The sequence below is a fragment of the Nesoenas mayeri genome (genome assembly GCF_963082525.1).
Source record: "Nesoenas mayeri genome assembly, chromosome: 8".
Classification (NCBI taxonomy): domain Eukaryota; kingdom Metazoa; phylum Chordata; class Aves; order Columbiformes; family Columbidae; genus Nesoenas; species Nesoenas mayeri.
The window spans coordinates 23757295-23773984 of NC_137554.1; the positions used below are offsets into that span (position 1 = coordinate 23757295).

General features: G+C 49.5%; 1 protein-coding gene across 2 annotated transcripts; it reads right to left on the minus strand.

The window, feature by feature from the left end:
• Positions 1–1394: 1394 nt before the first annotated feature.
• Positions 1395–12488, minus strand: LOC308043265 (cytochrome P450 2J2-like; the record flags this gene model as incomplete). 2 transcript variants are annotated; one of them, XM_080349228.1, is made up of 9 exons in its annotated part: positions 1395–1570; positions 2208–2346; positions 2790–2977; positions 3215–3350; positions 3612–3788; positions 4206–4366; positions 4947–5096; positions 5250–5412; positions 6000–6188. In XM_080349228.1, the coding sequence occupies 9 exons, from the start codon at positions 6186–6188 to the stop codon at positions 1395–1397; spliced, it is 1479 nt and encodes a 492-aa protein (XP_080205354.1). The 2 variants fall into 2 exon arrangements, with proteins under 2 accessions (XP_080205354.1, XP_080205355.1); XM_080349229.1 differs by lacking the exons at positions 1395–1570; positions 2208–2346; positions 2790–2977; ... (4 more) ...; positions 5250–5412; positions 6000–6188 and adding exons at positions 6830–6981; positions 7690–7828; positions 8341–8528; ... (4 more) ...; positions 11555–11717; positions 12300–12488.
• Between the last annotated feature and the right edge of the window lie 4202 nt (positions 12489–16690).

A 16690-nucleotide genomic window follows, 5' to 3' on the forward strand; every position in this document is an offset into this window, starting at 1 on the left:
CAGGTGGCTGCCCTCCAGGATGAAAGAAGCAGCTTGGTGTCAGAAACTGAGATTATGAAGGACAGGCCAGAGCACTTAGATGACTCTCGTGATGATCCAAATACTGCAGTGGCAAAGAAGTGTTTTCATGTACAGTTGCGGCTGTAGCAAGTGCAAGAAGAAATCTGAGGTATGAAATGATTTCTCTCAGAAATCCCTCACTTGTCATGTCCAATCCATCCTGAGAATTGATCAGGGCTGTGCTGTGCCGGGGGTTCCTGCAGCGGGCCCCGGTCCCGCTGCCGGGAGCTGCAGCTCCCCGTGCTCAGGGGCCTTGCAGGGGTCCCACGGTGCAACTGTTACTGAGTGGATGCATTTACTGGTGTGAACCATCGGTTGTGAATCCTGGGACTGTTTCACCTTGAATGTGACGGTGTAAAATGACCAAAATTTGCTGCTGGTATTTTCCCAGGGACCCTTTTCTTCACCAGGCTGTTGAGTGCAGCAGGCCCAGCCGTGCACTGTGTTGCTGGAGCTCACACTTCTGCCCCCCGGGCACACCAGCCACTTGGTGATGCTGGGCAGGTAAATGGGGAGGATTTAGCAGATTCTAATGGCAGTACCTAAAACTTCTATAGCTACAAGTACAAATGATTTATTGAGGGGTCTGTCAGAGTGGAGAGCACAGTGCTCCATGGGGGTGTCACCGTGTTGTTGCTGTGACACGCCAGGACCCGGCCACAGACTTTGATGGTTTCCCTGCTAGTTTGCTTGTCCTGTCAGGATCAGTGATGTTCATCAGTTCTGTAGGAACTGCCTTTGCTGTTACAGTGCCAGCCTCTCTGCTACCGGAGAGCAATGCCGCAGGGACATGGGTCGGGTGCTGTGCGGCTGCCTCTGCCCCGGTGGGCTCACAGCCCCCTGTCCCTTTCCTGAAACATGGGGCAGGGCTGAAGGCTACAGCCAGTGCTGGAAATGGCCTGTACTGGTTTTCACTTTGAAGAATGCTTCACAACAAAAACATTTGCATAAAAATTTATTGAGGCACTTGAAACAGACATGTTGGAGTGACTTCTTCTTACAGGATTACTAGTCAAGGATAACAAAATCAAAAAACATTAGTAATTAGTACTTAAAGTAGGAGTGGCACAAGCCCCTCCTTCATTTACAGTGCCCTATCACAAGCCTAAAATGCCCTGGCAGATCCCAGGCTGATCACCTTTCCCCTGTGATACAGAGTGCAAAATCTGCTTTTTAATGAAATTATTTTGCAATTGCTTGGGAAGAAACCAACAAATCCTCCAGCCTCTCCTTGGAGGCGAGAGGTTGTTACCACCACCCAGGGGAGCAGCTGAGGGCTCATTTTCAGCATCCCTAACAAAGGATTTCCCTGTGAGGACGGTGGCCAAGGCTCCCTATCGAGGCACAGCACAGATCTTGTAGGGTTTCGGGGCCAGTGTGATGCCCAGCTTGAACTGGAGGCTGAGTGTGGTGTCCGGTGGCGCCTGGAAGGTGAATTTCTGGAGCAGAGCCGTGAAGAAGAGGAAGAGCTCGGTGCGGGCTAGCAGCTCACCTGGGCAGGAGCGCTTCCCTGCGGAGACAGTCACCCATGGCTTCCTCAGCCTGCGCTGGCTGCCCGGCTGCTTTTGCTGCCACAACAGCCTCTGCCTTCCCTTAGCACAACAGCCCAGACATGGTACTCCCTTTTCAGGATGAGTTCTGCATCCAAAGTTAACTCCCCAGTAATGGCATTAGCGTTACAGCACAGGCTGCATCCCCAGTTACAGGACTTTAGAGGGCACATGTGTATAACCATATGTACAGGCACTGAATCCTCCCCTGCTTAGATAAGCTGTGCTTGACACGCACAGTCTGGATGTGCCCATGCTGGGAGAAGTGGTAGGTTTGAGTTATGCCAAAGAGAGGGGACAGAGAAGGTGTGCAATACTGGCACAAGAAAGAGGGGTGGTAAAAGGAAGGTCCTGGGGAAGCTGTTGTCTGGGTCCCCTGTGATGGCAACAGCAAAGCCTCTAGTGACCTCAGCCACGTGGGAGCAGGAGCCCAGGGCAATGCTCTGCTTGGTGAAGCTGTTTCTAGGGTGTCTGGCATTTTTATGGGTTGTCCATGTGAGCACTGCTTGAGCAGCAACTCCCAGGGTGCAGCCAACATCTGCCTCTTCCTCATCTCAGTGCCTCAGCACCAAAGCATCAAAATCCAACAAATCTTACCTATAGCAAATGGTACAAAAGACTCTCTTTTCCAGAACTGATCATTTTTCAGGAAATGCCCGGGGTGAAAAGCATCAGGATTTTCCCACTCGTTCTTGTCAAACATCACAGAGGTTAAATTTGTGAGCACACTAGTGCCCTAAGAGGAGAAAAAGAAAAATAAATTGCACTTTATTACTGAGAGCAGGAGGAGCCTTTTTATTTCCAAGTCTCCTCTCTGTTAGGAACATCTGTAGTCAAATTCTGCTAATTCTTGTCCAGAGACTCAGTGATGATAGACCCGTTTTTCCCTCTTCAGCATCACTTTTATCTGCTCTAGTCTTGAGCCCAAGTTCCTCTAAAAGCTGTGAGATGGCATCTGTACCTCAACAGTGCAGGCAGTGGGGGTGTCACCCCAGCGCTCTGCACCACTCAGTGTGCTGGAGAACATTGTCTGGCTGGTAAAAATACATGTTCAACAGTGGCCGGGGCAGAGTCACTCTGTCTCTACTCCGTCTGCGCAGGATGGACCTGGGCTGGTGAAATGTGCCTGGGGAACAGGGAGTCTCTTGCTAAAGTCTCATCGCTCAGCAGTGGGGTTACCTTTGGTATGCGGAAGCCATCCACAACTGTGTCCTTCACTGTCATTCTTGGCACACTGAAAGGGATAATGTTGCCTTTCCTCTGCACTTCGTGGATGACGGCGTTGGTGTAGGGCATGTTGCTCCTGTGATCCAAGGCTGGCTGCCGCCCCTGCCCGATGACCGTGTCGATCTCTGCTTGCATGCGGGCTGGTGGGAAAGAGCAGGGAGCAGACAAGGTACAAGGGAAAAACCAGAACTAAACAAAACCACCTTGAAACAGTGTGGAGTGATTGCAGTGAGACTGACATGGGAAACGTGACACAATTTGCACTGATTTGTTGTGTGAATACAACAATTAACCATTTATCTGTCATTAAAAAAAGGGTCTTACAAAGCTGCAAGGACTAAAATAATTAAAAAGTGCTGATAATTTAATGACTGTACCTTGAATTTCTGGATACATGGCCATAAACAGCAGAGCCCAGCGGATGGTTGTTGACGTGGTCTCGGTCCCAGCTAAGAACAAGTCAACTGCACATGCCATGAGGTTTTCCTCCTGGAAGGTGCCATCGCCGTTGTCCTTCACAAAGAGATGTGTTAGTGCCACATGAACAGCGAGGGCTGCCCTGACACCAGGCTTAGTCCAAGTCAACCTCAAGGATTTTGGCAGAAGCTGCTGGCCCCCCGCACCTCCATCCTGTTGATGGGTGCCCTGAACCTGATGTCCATCCTAAGCTCATAACTGGCCACATAGGCAGCTCAGATGGAAAATTTGGGCTCATTTCTCATCCCTCTGGATTTCTAAGCCCCGCTGCAGAGGGGTTTGCTCTGCGGTGCTGACCTTGGCTATCTCCTGCAGGTAGCAGTCGATGAAGTCCCGGCTCTCCGAGGGGTTCCAGTCCTCCTTGTGCTTGTCAATCCTCTCTTTCACAAATCTTCTCATCAATCTTGAGTTTTTAAAAATGGTTTGGTGGGCTCCAGGTAAGAACTTTAGTATGGATGGGAAAGCATTGTACAGCTTTGGAGAGAAAAGGAGAGCGGTAAATTGAATAGAGGATGGAAATAGACCTTCTATTACCAAAACCTGAGGAGCCTACAGGGCCTAGCTGAGTGAATTGCTGGTGTTGGTGGAAATAGCTGATCTCTGGTAGAGGTTGACAAGGGACTGGTATTCCTGTCACTCCAAAGAGACTCATGCACTACCCAGCATTACAGCAGGCAGGTTGGCAGTTAACGGGCAGGGAAGGTGGTGTTGGGTGAGAGAGTGGCATGGACATTGAACAGCTGGAAAAAAAGGCAGAAAGAAATTATGGTAATAGCAAATGAAAACAAATTTTGGTGCTGAAAACGCTACAGGTTTTGAGGTTGACTGCAGAGGAGAAACTATAGCACTGCAAAAGTGCACACTGCTCGTGTTGGTGGCAGGAGTCTGTACCTGGCTCATGATGGCCCCATTGAGGGTAAGGGTTTCATCTATCAGCTGCAGCAATTTTTGGAAGTCCTCATCATGGTAGTCAAAGCGATTGCCAAAAGTGACGGAGCAGATGATGTTTGAAACGGCGTTATTGATTTTAAAGTGAGGGTCGAAAGGATCCCCTGTAGAATGCAAAGAGAATGATCAATTTTGAGTCTTACCAGAAAAGAACAAAGAAACACAGTTGTTAGATATAATCTAGTCAACAAACAGGAGTGAAATGAGTGGCCCCTGATGGGCACCCTCCTGTGTCACTGCATTCCCAGGACTCCTCACCACCCCAGGATCTGACCAAGCTTGGCTGGGCAGCCCAATTGTGCAGCAAACATCCCACCCTTGGTCCCACTTCAGTCAGACTGTGGAGAAGTTTGTTTACACTGGAAAGCCAGGTCTGCAGAAGAGCAGACATCATGTGAATTCATGGGAAACATTGGTGGTACACACACGGGATGTTCTGGAGATCTCTAAGAGAGCAGCAGGCTGAAGCTGGGCTACAATTAATGCTTTGGGGTTACCCAGCTGCACTCACCCATCAGTCTGAAGGAAAATCACCTGTAAAAGGGAGTTGGGGTGCTGGCAGGGTGCTAGCATCTTCTCCAAGGTGAGGCATTTCTCAGCATGCAATGACTCATGAGTGAAATTTTAAGGGGTCATACTGGTTTCTTCCTTCATCACAACTTATGAGGGCGGTTTTGCACTTACCCTGCTCATCCCCAAACGCATCCACGAGGTACCGGCACTCCTCCTGGATGCGCTCCTCCAGGCTCCTCTTCCCCAAGCCGAAGTTTCGCAGGGTGGACAAGGTGAATCTCCTCTGCTGCTTCCACAAGTGCCCATTGGAAGCCAGCAGTCCTGACAGTAACACGACACTGTGAGCCAAGACAGATCCCTCCACCAAGGGGGAAAAAGCTCCAGGGCTCTGCCTTATGTGCAGCTGTGTTGGACCTCTGCTGAGTCAGCACTTGGATTTTGTGGCTGAGATCTGTGTCCTGAGGGAGAACTCACCCCTGTTGCTGAAGAGCTCCCCAGCAAGAGGCATTTCAGGGCGATCCAGGAAGTTTTCCCCTTGGTTTACAAGAACTTCCCTAAGCATCCGTAGTCCATTAACGATGACATATGATTCACTGCCCATGTCCACGCCAAAGATGTCACCATATTTTTCAATAAGCTGGGAGGGTGAACACAAAATTACAAGGAGCTGCATTTGCAATCAGTGTGCCTCTCAGGACAGGGATGGCCTGGCAGGACATACAAGTGGAAATAAAGGAAGCTGAGAGCAGGAGGGGAGACAGGGTGTTTGCACAAATGTCTCCTTCTCTGTGTGGTCTTTTTTCCTTTCCTCCTTTCCCAAATCACAGATGGGGAGTTGAAGATTATTTGCCATAAATCACACAAAACTCTGCCAGTTTGATCTTTCAGTCCTGTGTTTTTCCAGCTTTTGTTTCACTCCCTTCCCAAAAATCCTTCCAGTGCCCAGTGAGACCTATGGAGCTCCTACAGCTGTGACAGCACCCGTGGCATCAGGCCTTGCCCTTTGCCCAAAGGATTGCTCCACAATTGTCCCCTTCTTCATGCCTTGGCAAGCTTCATCCACGTTGCTGCCGACTGAGGGCAAACATCCTGCCCTCCCCGGGGTGACCTCCTGCGAGTCCTCCTGGGCCATGGAGTACGGGTTATCCCCCTCCCCAAACTGCAAAGGTGGCACAGACACAACCCCGTCCCTCCCCTTCCCTATAGTACCCACCACCCCCTTACCTTCTGTACTGTCATCAAGGGATTGTTGAAGTTCATCAGGTACATGTGCCCCACGATGGGGAGATAGAAGGGTTGTGGAGGGAAGTCCTTGGGCTTTCTGTGCTTCATGTAGTCAGCAACGAGTAGAAAAACAACAAGGAAGACAAGGAGCACCTGGATGGAGATGCTCTCCCAGAGGAAACGCAGCATGGCTGGATGGTGGGGCTCTGCAGGGACATGTCCTGCGGCAGGTCAGGGCAGGCTGAGCTCGCGAGACACCACAGAACCCCAGGGGTAGGGGCAAATGAGCAACGTGCTGGCACAGCTGTGGGCACAGACACAAGACAGTATGGAGTGGCTTTTGCTGACCTGGTCTGGAATCTGCGTCCAGAATCCTGCGTTGCCAGGTTGGAGTAAGGACAGTTTGATTAAACCTCTTCCAGATAAAAGTCAAGCCTTTCCTCTGATCTCTTTAAAAAAAACACACAACAAGATACCTTACACTCTTGTTTCCACCTCCCAGCGCTGCTTTAGAAAACCCCAGGGAATCACGTCCTTGTGTAAAGGACAGAAAGGAGCTTTTTGGGGCTGGGATTAAAAACCTTCTGGCAGCCTCGCTGTGCCGTTCCCACGAGCCCACTGCTCTCCACAAGCCCCGCTCTCTCCTCCCTGTGTTTCTCTCACCGCCCGTGTCCCAGCGTTGCCAACAAAACGCCCAGCTACCTGGAGATGGTTGGTTCTTACCACCACCCAGGGGAGCAGCCGAGGGCTCATTTTCAGCATCCCCGACAAAGGATTTTCCCTGTGAGGACGGTGGCCAAGGCTCCCTACCGAGGCACAGCACAGATCTTCTAGGGTTTCGGGCCCAGTGTGATGCCCAGCTTGAACTGGAGGCTGAGTGTGGTGTCCGGTGGCGCCTGGAAGGTGAATTTCTGGAGCAGAGCCGTGAAGAAGAGGAAGAGCTCGGTGCGGGCCAGCAGCTCACCCGGGCAGGAGCGCTTCCCTGCGGAGACAGTCACCCATGGCTTCCTCAGCCTGCGCTGGCTGCCCGGCTGCTTTTGCTGCCACAACAGCCTCTGTCTTCCCTTAGCAGCACAGCCCAGGCAAGTTACTCCCTTTCCAGGATGACTTTTGCATCCAAACTGAGCTCCCCAATAACAGTATTAGCATTACAGAATGGGCTGCATTCCCAGTTACACGACTTTTGAGGGCACATGTGTGTAACCGTATGTACAGGCACTGAATCCTCCCCTGCTTAGATAAGCTGTGCTTGACACGCACAGACTGGATGTGCCTATGCTGGGAGAAGGGGTTGGTTTGAGCTACGCCAAAGAGAGGGGACAGAGAAGGTGTGTGATGCTGGCATAAGAAAGAGGGGTGGGAAAAGGAATGTCTTTGAGGAAGCTGTTGTCTGGGTCCCCTGTGATGGCAACAGTGAGGCCTCTAGTGACCCCAGCCATGTGGGAGCAGGATCCCAGATCAATGCTCTGCTTGGTGAAGGTGTTTCTAGGTCACTGGCATCTTATGGCCTGTTATTCATCCTCACCTCTCTTCTCTGCAGGTGAAGAGAGACAAGAAAGTGGTCAGAGTGTCACTGTGTTGCTTTGGAGTGGCCTTGTGAACACTGCTTGAGCAGCACCTCCCAGGGTGCAGTGGGGAAACCCTGTCCCAGCGCATAAGCACAGAAGCACCAACTTCCAGCAAATCTTACCTATGGAAAATGGTATAAAGGACTCTCTTTTCCAGAACTGACCATCCTTCAGGAAATGCCCGGGGTTGAAAGTGTCAGGAGTTTCCCACTCATTCTTGTCAAACATCAGAGAGGTTAAATTTGTCATCAAAGCAGTGCCCTAAGAGGATAAAAAGAAAAGTAAATTGCACATTCTGTGTTACTGAGAGCAGGAGACACATCTTTATCTTAATTTTTATCTTCCAGTCTCCTATCCATGAAGAACATCTGTAGTCAAATTCTGCTGTAATTATTTGTCCAGTACAACCAGCAAAGTCAGATTTCGTACTTCTTGTGTGCTCAGATGTGCAATGTTTAAAGAATCACATTTTTTCCTCTTCAGCATCACTTTTATCTGCTCTAGTCTTGGGCCCAAGTTCCTGTAAAAGCTGTGATCTGTGCCTCAACGGTGTGTGCAGTGTGGGCGTCATGCCACATGTCTCTGCACCACTCAGTGTGCTGGAGAACATTGTTTGGATGGCAAAAATACATGTTCAACAGGAGTGAACTGTGGTCGGGACAGAGTTGCTCTGTCTCTACTCCTGTCTGCACAGGATGGACCTGGGATGGTGAAACATTCCTGGGGAATGGGGAGTCTCTTGCTAAAGTCTCATCGCTCAGCAGTGGGGTTACCTTTGGTATGCGGAAGCCATCCACGACTGTGTCCTTCACTGTCATTCTTGGCACGCCGAAAGGACTGATGTTGCCTTTCCTCTGCACTTCGTGGATGACGGCGTTGGTGTAGGGCATGTTGCTCCTGTCGTCCAGGGCTGGCTGCCGCCCCTGCCCGATGACCGTGTCGATCTCTGCTTGCACGCGGGCTGGTGGGAAAGAGCAGGGATCAGACAAGGTACAAAGTGGGGCAGTTGCTGTGAGGTTCTCTCAAGGACTGGCCTGGGACACCTGGACTGTGCAGAGAGATTCCCAATTTCTCTCCCTCAGAAATGAAATTTTTCTACAAAGTTCTGAGGGTTAAAAGCAAAGAAAAGTGTTGATCTTTTGCTAATTTTACCTTGAATTTCTGGGTATGTTGCCATATACAGCAATGCCCAGCGGATCGTTGTTGAAGTGGTCTCGGTTCCAGCAAACAGCAAGTCGAGTGCACATGACACAAGGTTTTCCTCCTGGAAGGTGCCGGTGCCATTGTCCTTCAGAAAAAGATGTGTTAGTGCTGCACAAACAGCGTGGGCTGCCCGGACACCAGTCATAGTCTAAATCAATCCCACCGATTTCAGCAGAAGCTTCTGGCCCCCTGCATCCGGATGAGGGGATTGAGTGCACCTTTAGTATGTTTGCAGGAAACACCAAATTGGGTGGGAGTGTTGATCTGCTGGAGGGTAGGAAGGCCATACAGAGGTATCTGGACCAGCTGGATTGTTGGTGTGAGGCCAATTGTATTAAGTTTAACAAGGCCAAGTGCTGGGTCCTGCACTTGGTTCACAACAATCCCAGGCAGCGCTACAGGCTCGAGGAAGAGTTGCCAAAAAGGCCACCAGCATCCTGGCTGTATTGGGAATAGTGTGGCCAGCAGGACTAGAGAAGTGATTGTGCCACTGTAGTCTACACTGGTGAGGCTGCACCATGAATCCTGTGTTCACTTTTGGGCCCCTCAACATAAGAAAGACATTGAAGTACTAGAGAGAGTGCAGAGGAGGCAATGAAGCAGGTGAGGGGCTGGAGCACAAGTCTGATGAGGATCGGTTGAGGGAACTGGGGCTGTTCAGCCTGGAGGAAAGAAGGCTGAGGGGAGACCTTATCGCTGTGTACAACTGCTTGAAAGGAGGTTGTAGCGTGTAGCGTACTTCTGCCAAGTAGCAAGAGAAAGGACAAGAGGAAATGGCCACAAGTTGTGCCAGGGGAGGTTTAGATTGGATATTAGGAAAAAATTCGTCACATTATGTGTGGTCAGGCATTGGAACAGGCTGCCAAGGGAAGAGCCATCATCCCTGGAGTTGTTTAAAAGTCTATTACATGAGGTTCTTAGGGACATGGTTTAGTACTAGAGACAGGTTAGGTTATGGTTGGATTCCATGATCTTGAGAGAGTCTTCCAATCAAAAAGATTCTATGATTCTATGATCTCCAACCTTTAGATGGCTGCCCTGAACCTAAGCCCATAACTGGCCACAGAAGCAGCTCAGATAGAGAATTTGGGCTCACTGCTCATCCCTCTGGATTTCTAAGCCCCGCTGCAGAGGGGTTTGCTCTGCGGTGCTGACCTTGGCTATCTCCTGCAGGTAGCAGTCGATGAAGTCCCGGCTCTCCGAGGGGTTCCAGTCCTCCTTGTGCTTGTCGATCCTCTCTTTCACAAAATTTCTCATCAACCTTGAGTTTTTAAAAATGGTTTGGTGGGCTCCAGGTAAGAACTTTATTATGGATGGGAAAGCATTGTACAGCTTTGGAGAGAAAAGGAGAGAGGTAAATTGAATAGAGAATGGAAACAGACCTTCTGATATCAAAACCCGAGGAGCCTACAGGGCCTAGCTGAGTGAATTGCTGGTGTTGGTGGAAAGAGCTGAGCTCCAGGAGAGCCTGACAAGGGATTGGTATTCCTGTCACAGAGAGACTCATGCACTACCTGGCATTACAGCAGGCAGGCTGGCAGTTAATGGGCAGGAAAGGGGATGTTGGGTGAGATGACAAGAGCATTGCAGAGCTGGAAAAAAAGCAGAAAATAATTATGGACAAATCGACATTGTGCAAAGCATATGCACGGACAAGAAAGTTTGGTGATGAAAACTCTACAGATTTTGATGTTAACTCCAGGGAAGAAACTATGGCACTGAAAAACTGCACTGTCCATGTTGGTGGCAGGAGGCTGTACCTGGCTCATGATGGCCCCATGGAGGCCAACTGTCTCGTCTAGCAGCTGCAGCAATTTTTGAAATTCCTCATCATGGTAGTCAAAATGATTGCCAAAAGTGATGGAGCAGATGATGTTCGAAATGGCGTTATTGATTTTCAAGTGAGGGTCAAAAGGACTCCCTGCAGAAGGCAAAAAATCAATTTTCTTCAGGTCTTAGCAGAAAAGAACAAGAAACTCTTCAACAAATAGGAGTGAAATGAATGGCCCCTGATGGGCACCCTCCTGTGTCACTGCATTCCCAGGACTCCTCACCACTCCAGGATCTGACCAAGCTTGGCTGGGCAGCCCCATTGTGCAGCAAACATCCCACCCTTGGTCCCACTTCAGTCAGACTGTGGAGAAGTTTGTTTACACTGGAAAGCCAGGTCTGCAGAAGAGCAGACATCATGTGAATTCATTGGAAACATGGGTGCTTACACACACTGGATGTTCTGGAGATCTCTAAGAGAGCAGCATGCTGAAGGTGGGCTATGAATAATGCTTTGGGGGTTACCCAGCTGCCTTTACCTGTCAGTCTGAAGAATAATGACCTGTAGAATGGAGCTGGGATGCTGGCAGAGTTCTAGCACCGCTTGCAAGGTGAGCTATTTCTCAGCTCGCAGTGACCCATTAGTGATAGTATAATGGGCCATACTGGTTTCTTCCTTCATCACAACTTATGAGGGTGGTTTTGCACTTACCCTGCTCATCCCCAAACGCATCCACGAGGTACCGGCATTCCTCCTGGATGCGCTCCTCCAGGCTCCTCTTCCCCAAGCCGAAGTTTCGCAGGGTGGACAACGTGAACCTCCTCTGCTGCTTCCACAAGTGCCCATTGGAAGACAGCACTCCTGCCAGAAACATGGCAATGTGAGCCAAGGCAGATCCCTCCACCCAGGAGAAAAAGCTCCAGGGCTCTGTTTTATGTCCAGCCGTGTTGGGCCTCTGCTGGATCAGTACTTTGATTTTATGGCTGAGATCTGTGTCCTGAGGGAGAACTCACCCCTGTTGCTGAAGGTCTCTCGAGCAAGAGGCAATTCAGGGCGATCCAGGAAGTTTTCCCCTTGGTTTACAAGAACTTCCTTAATCATCCGCAGCCCATTAACACACACAAAGGATGAGGTGCCCATGTCCATGCTGAAGATGTCCCCATATTTTTCAGTAAGCTGGGAGGGGAACAAATAAATAGTAGTAGCTGGATTTCCTTTGACTCTGTACATCAGGACAGGGATGGTCTGGCTGGGGACTCAAGCGAAAATAAGGGAAGCTGAGAGCAGGAGCAGATACAGGGTGTTTGTACAAGTGTCTGCTTCTCTGTATATGGTCTTTTTTCTCCCCTCTTTTCCCAAATCACTGTTCAGGAGTTAGTGTGCATTGGCCATAAATCACACAAAACTCTCCCTGTTTGATTTTTCAGTCCTGTGTTTTTGTTGCTTTTGTTTTCCCTTCCCAAATACCTTTCCAGTGCCCACTCAGACCTATGGGGCTCCTACAGCTGTGACAGCACCCGTGGTGTCAGCCCTGGCCCTTTGCCCAAAAGATTGCTCCACAATCGTCGTCTTCTTCATGCCCAGTCAAATTTCATCCACGTTATTGCCAACTGAGGGCAAACGTCCTGCCTGCTTCAGGGTGAGCTCCTGTGAGTCCTCCTGGGCCATGGGGTTTGGGTTAAACCCCTCCCCACACTGCAAATGTGGCAAAGTCACAGCCCCTTCCATCCCCTTGACATAGTGCCCCCAGCCACTTACCTTCTGTACTGTCATCAAGGGATTGCTTAAGTTCATGCGGTACATGTGCCCGACGATGGGGAGATAGAAGGGGTGCGGAGGGAAGTCCTTGGGCTTTCTGTGCTTCATGTAGTCGGCAACGAGTAGGAAAACAACAAGGAAGACGAGGAGCACCTGGATGGAGATGCTCTCCCAGAGGAAACGCAGCATGGCTGGATGGTGGGGCTCTGCAGGGACGTGTCCTGCGGCAGGTCAGGGCAGGCTGAGCTCGCGAGACACCACAGAACCCCAGGGGTAGGGGCAAATGAGCAACGTGCTGGCACAGCTGTGGGCACAGACACAAGACAGCATGGAGTGGCTTTTGCTGACCTGGTCCGGAATCTGTGTTCAGAATCCTGTTTTGCCAGGTTGGAGTAAGGACAGTTTGATTAAACCTCTTCCAGATAAAAGTCAAGCCTTTCCTCTGATCTCTTTAAAAAAAACACACAACAAGATACCTTACACTCTTGTTTCCACCTCCCAGCGCTGCTTTAGAAAACCCCAGGGAATCACGTCCTTGTGTAAAGGACAGAAAGGAGCTTTTTGGGGCTGGGATTAAAAACCTTCTGGCAGCCTCGCTGTGCCGTTCCCACGAGCCCACTGCTCTCCACAAGCCCCGCTCGCTCCTCCCTCTGTTTCTCTCACCGCCGTGTCCCAGCGTTGCCTTCTCTGTGCGGGGGAGGCTCCAGCTGCTCCAAGCACCTCTCACTTTCCTCGTCTGAAAAACTGTTCGCTGGGACAAAGAGTCATTGAACAAGTCGAAGGTCAGCAGAGACATCAGAGAGAATGTTGCGCAAACCTTTCACAACCCACCTGACTCAAGACTTTCAGTTTTATTGCATCCGGTTTGTGTAGGGAGGAAGTAAACAGCCGTGCAGGGTCTGCAGCCGTTTCCAAGCACCGTCATTTCCTGGTCTGTGCAGACAAGTGCACGCAGAGCAACCTGCTCCTGCCTCTTCTACACCACACAACACATTCAGCAGCCCTGGTGAAAATTTTATGATACTCGCTTGGAAGCGGGGAGATTAGTTAAGAATCCTCTTAGATACGGGAATGATTACAGTTTGTTAGAGCTTGATTACAGTTACATAAAAGGTATGGTATAGAAAAATGTGCCATGTCATCTTATCCTTCCTGGTCTCACCTGGGCTTAGTTGTGATATTGGGTACTGAGCCCTTCTGTATTGCCAGGACTGGGGCTCTCTGGCCAGGTCAGAATTAGAACTTCTTAGGTTTCTGAGAAGCTTTTCAAAGGCTTGGGGAACAACTGAATTTGGAGGCATTTCTGTTTTATGTTGTTAGAATTAATTAGTTCGCACATATTCGTGGTCTAACCCAAGAACGCTTAATTGTCTAGTTTTGCTTCCTCTTGTATAAAACGTCAGTTAACTAAACCAGCAGTTATTTGCCTTTCAAAACTTGTGGCTTTTGCCAGAACAAAAGGGCTGCATCAAAATGAGCGTGGGCAGCAGGTGGAGGGAGGTGATCCTGCCCTTCTGCTCCCCTCTGGTGAGACCCCACCTGGAGTCCTGTGTCCAGCTCTGGGGTCCTCAGCACAGGACAGACATGGACCTGTTGGAGAGGGGCCAGAGGAGCCCCAGAAATGATCAGGGGCTGGAACAGCTCTGCTGGGAGGACAGGCTGAGTGACACAGCTGGGGTTGTTCCACTTGGAAATGAGAAGGCTCTGGGGAGACCTTGTTGTGGCCTTGCTGTACCTAAAAGGGGCCAATAAAAAGATGGGGACAGAATTTTTAGCAGGGCCTGTTGTGATGGTGCAAGTGGTGACGGTTTTAAACTAGAAGCGGAGAGATCCAGGCTGGACATGAGGAAGAAATTTTTTACAATGAGGGTGACAAAATACTGTCTCAGGTTGCCCAGAGAGGTGGTGGATGTCCCACTCCTGGAGACATCCCAGGCCAGGCTGGATGGGGCTCTGAGCAACCTGAGCTGGTGAAGATGTCCCTGCTCATGGCAGGGGTGGCACTGCCAACCCAAGTGATTCTCTGATTATCCAATTGTTTTCTTGCCACAATGTGCTTCCTCCGCAATCTTAATCTGTTCTGAATTGGATCATAGCAGTGATCCAGCTCACAGCTCGACCGTCACTCTCCTCTCTGAGCTTAAGAGACCGTGAAGCAGAGTGTGGAGGCAGGTAAGCACTAAACACTGACTTTGTTGCAGAAAATGTGATGTGTAATTGCACCCTCATCAAGGTAACAGTGGCACTAAATACAATTGGTGCTCATAAGACAGATATTGAACCTCTATTTATCCTTCTCCTGTGGCCTCTTTTTCGTAGGTCCTGAGCAGGAAAACAACAGATCCTTCCTCAAGTGAAAGAAGAGCGTACCCACAAGGACAACACCTAATCAAGCGATGGATTAATTCCTGTTGTTTTTTTTTTCTTAAAACTATTTGAAAGATAAATTTGTAAAATATGATCACAAACTGACTTTTTTCATAATGCATACTCCAGACTATATCTGAGGTTTAATCATGTCGCCATGATTTGTTTTGTTTTGGTTTTTTAATGTATTTATTAGAAGCCATAATATTGACTGGCTTTTCTGAATTAAACTAATTCTTAATAATATACTTATTAGGTGTCAGTCTTCCTTGATGATTTCCAAGAGTATAAGAAAGGTAGGTTTTCTGTAGGATTCAGGAAACCATAACGCAAAAGGCAGATTGTCCCTGCTTAACTGCCCATGAACTAACACATGCTATATGCTCTTACCTTTGACAGGATTTTAAAATTAACACAACAGCTTTCACCAGAAAACCTTTAAAGGTTCTGTCCTCTTAAACCTTTCCATTTTATGGCTGTTAATGACACTTACAGTTTCAATGAAGTGTTATATTCTCATTTGCTTAAGCTGTGAACACTTCCAATACAAAACTTGTCTGATCCTTGCCAAAAATGCATGCTCTGTATGAAGCTGTTGAGGTTTTTCCTTTTGCCCATGTTCTTACTGTCTCATGGCGCGTGAAACCGCTTCTTGTGTGACCATTCAGTGCTGAGCACACGGCAGTGCTGTGTTAGTGTGCTGCCCAGCACCATCCTGCTGCTGATCTGAAGTACCAGCAAAATGGAGAGCACCTTTGCACCGACCATTACAGTTTTCTGTATGGTGTTCACGGTATTCTTTCAAATGAAAGTGCCAGTTTCTCTGCCTACTATGTTGTCTACCTTTATCATGGTTTCAGTTCCAAAAATGTGTCTGTTTATAGAGGGACTTCTGATTTGCCCTTTTCATAGTGGTCATACACTAAAACATCTGTATGCTTAAGTATACTTAAGGAAATCACATTCTAAAATTTCTGGATACCCAAACTTTTTCATAAATTAATTTGGTGAAGTACAGCTGTCTTGCTTCAGTTCTTCCCAGCTGGACAGGTCTGACAATGTTGATGCTGTTTTATCTGCACCAGGTGGCTGCCCTCCAGGATGAAAGAAGGAGCTTGGTGTCAGAAACTGAGATTATGAAGGACAGGCCAGAGCACTTAGATGACTCTCATGATGATCCAAATACTGCAGTGACAAAGAAGTGTTTTCATGCACAGCTGGAGCTGGAACTGCAAGAAGAAATCTGAGGTATGAAATGATTTCTCTCAGAAATCCCTCACTTGTCATGTCCAATCCATCCTGAGAATTGATCAGGGCTGTGCTGTGCCGGGGGTTCCTGCAGCCGGCCCCGGTCCCGCTGCCGGGAGCTGCAGCTCCCCGTGCTCAGGGGCCTTGCCGGGGTCCCACGGTGCAACTGTTACTGAGTGGATGCATTTACTGGTGTGAACCATCGGTTGTGAATCCTGGGACTGTTTCACCTTGCATGTGATGCATTAAAATGATTGAAATTTGCTGCTGGTATTTTCCCAGGGACCCTTTTCTTCACCAGGCTGTTGAGTGCAGCAGGCCCAGCCGTGCACTGTGTTGCTGGAGCTCACCCCTCTGCCCCCCGGGCACACCAGCCACTCGGTGATGCTGGGCAGGTACATGGGGAGGATTTAGCAGATTCTAATGGCAGTACCTAAAACTTCTATAGCTACAAGTACAGATGATTCATTGAGGGGTCTGTCAGAGTGGAGAGCACAGTGCTCCATGGGGGTGTCACCGTGTTGTTGCTGTGACACGCCAGGACCCGGCCACAGGCTTTGATGGTTTCCCTGCTAGTTTCTTGTGCTGTCAGGGTCGATGATTTTAATCAGTTCTGTAGGAATTGCCTTTGCTGTTACAGCGCCAGCCTCTCCGCTACCGGAGAGCAATGCCGCAGGGACATGGGTCGGGTGCTGTGCGGCTGCGGCTGCCCGGGTGGGCTCGCAGCCCCCTGCCCCCCTCCTGAAACATGAGGCAGGACTGAAGGGTACAGCCAG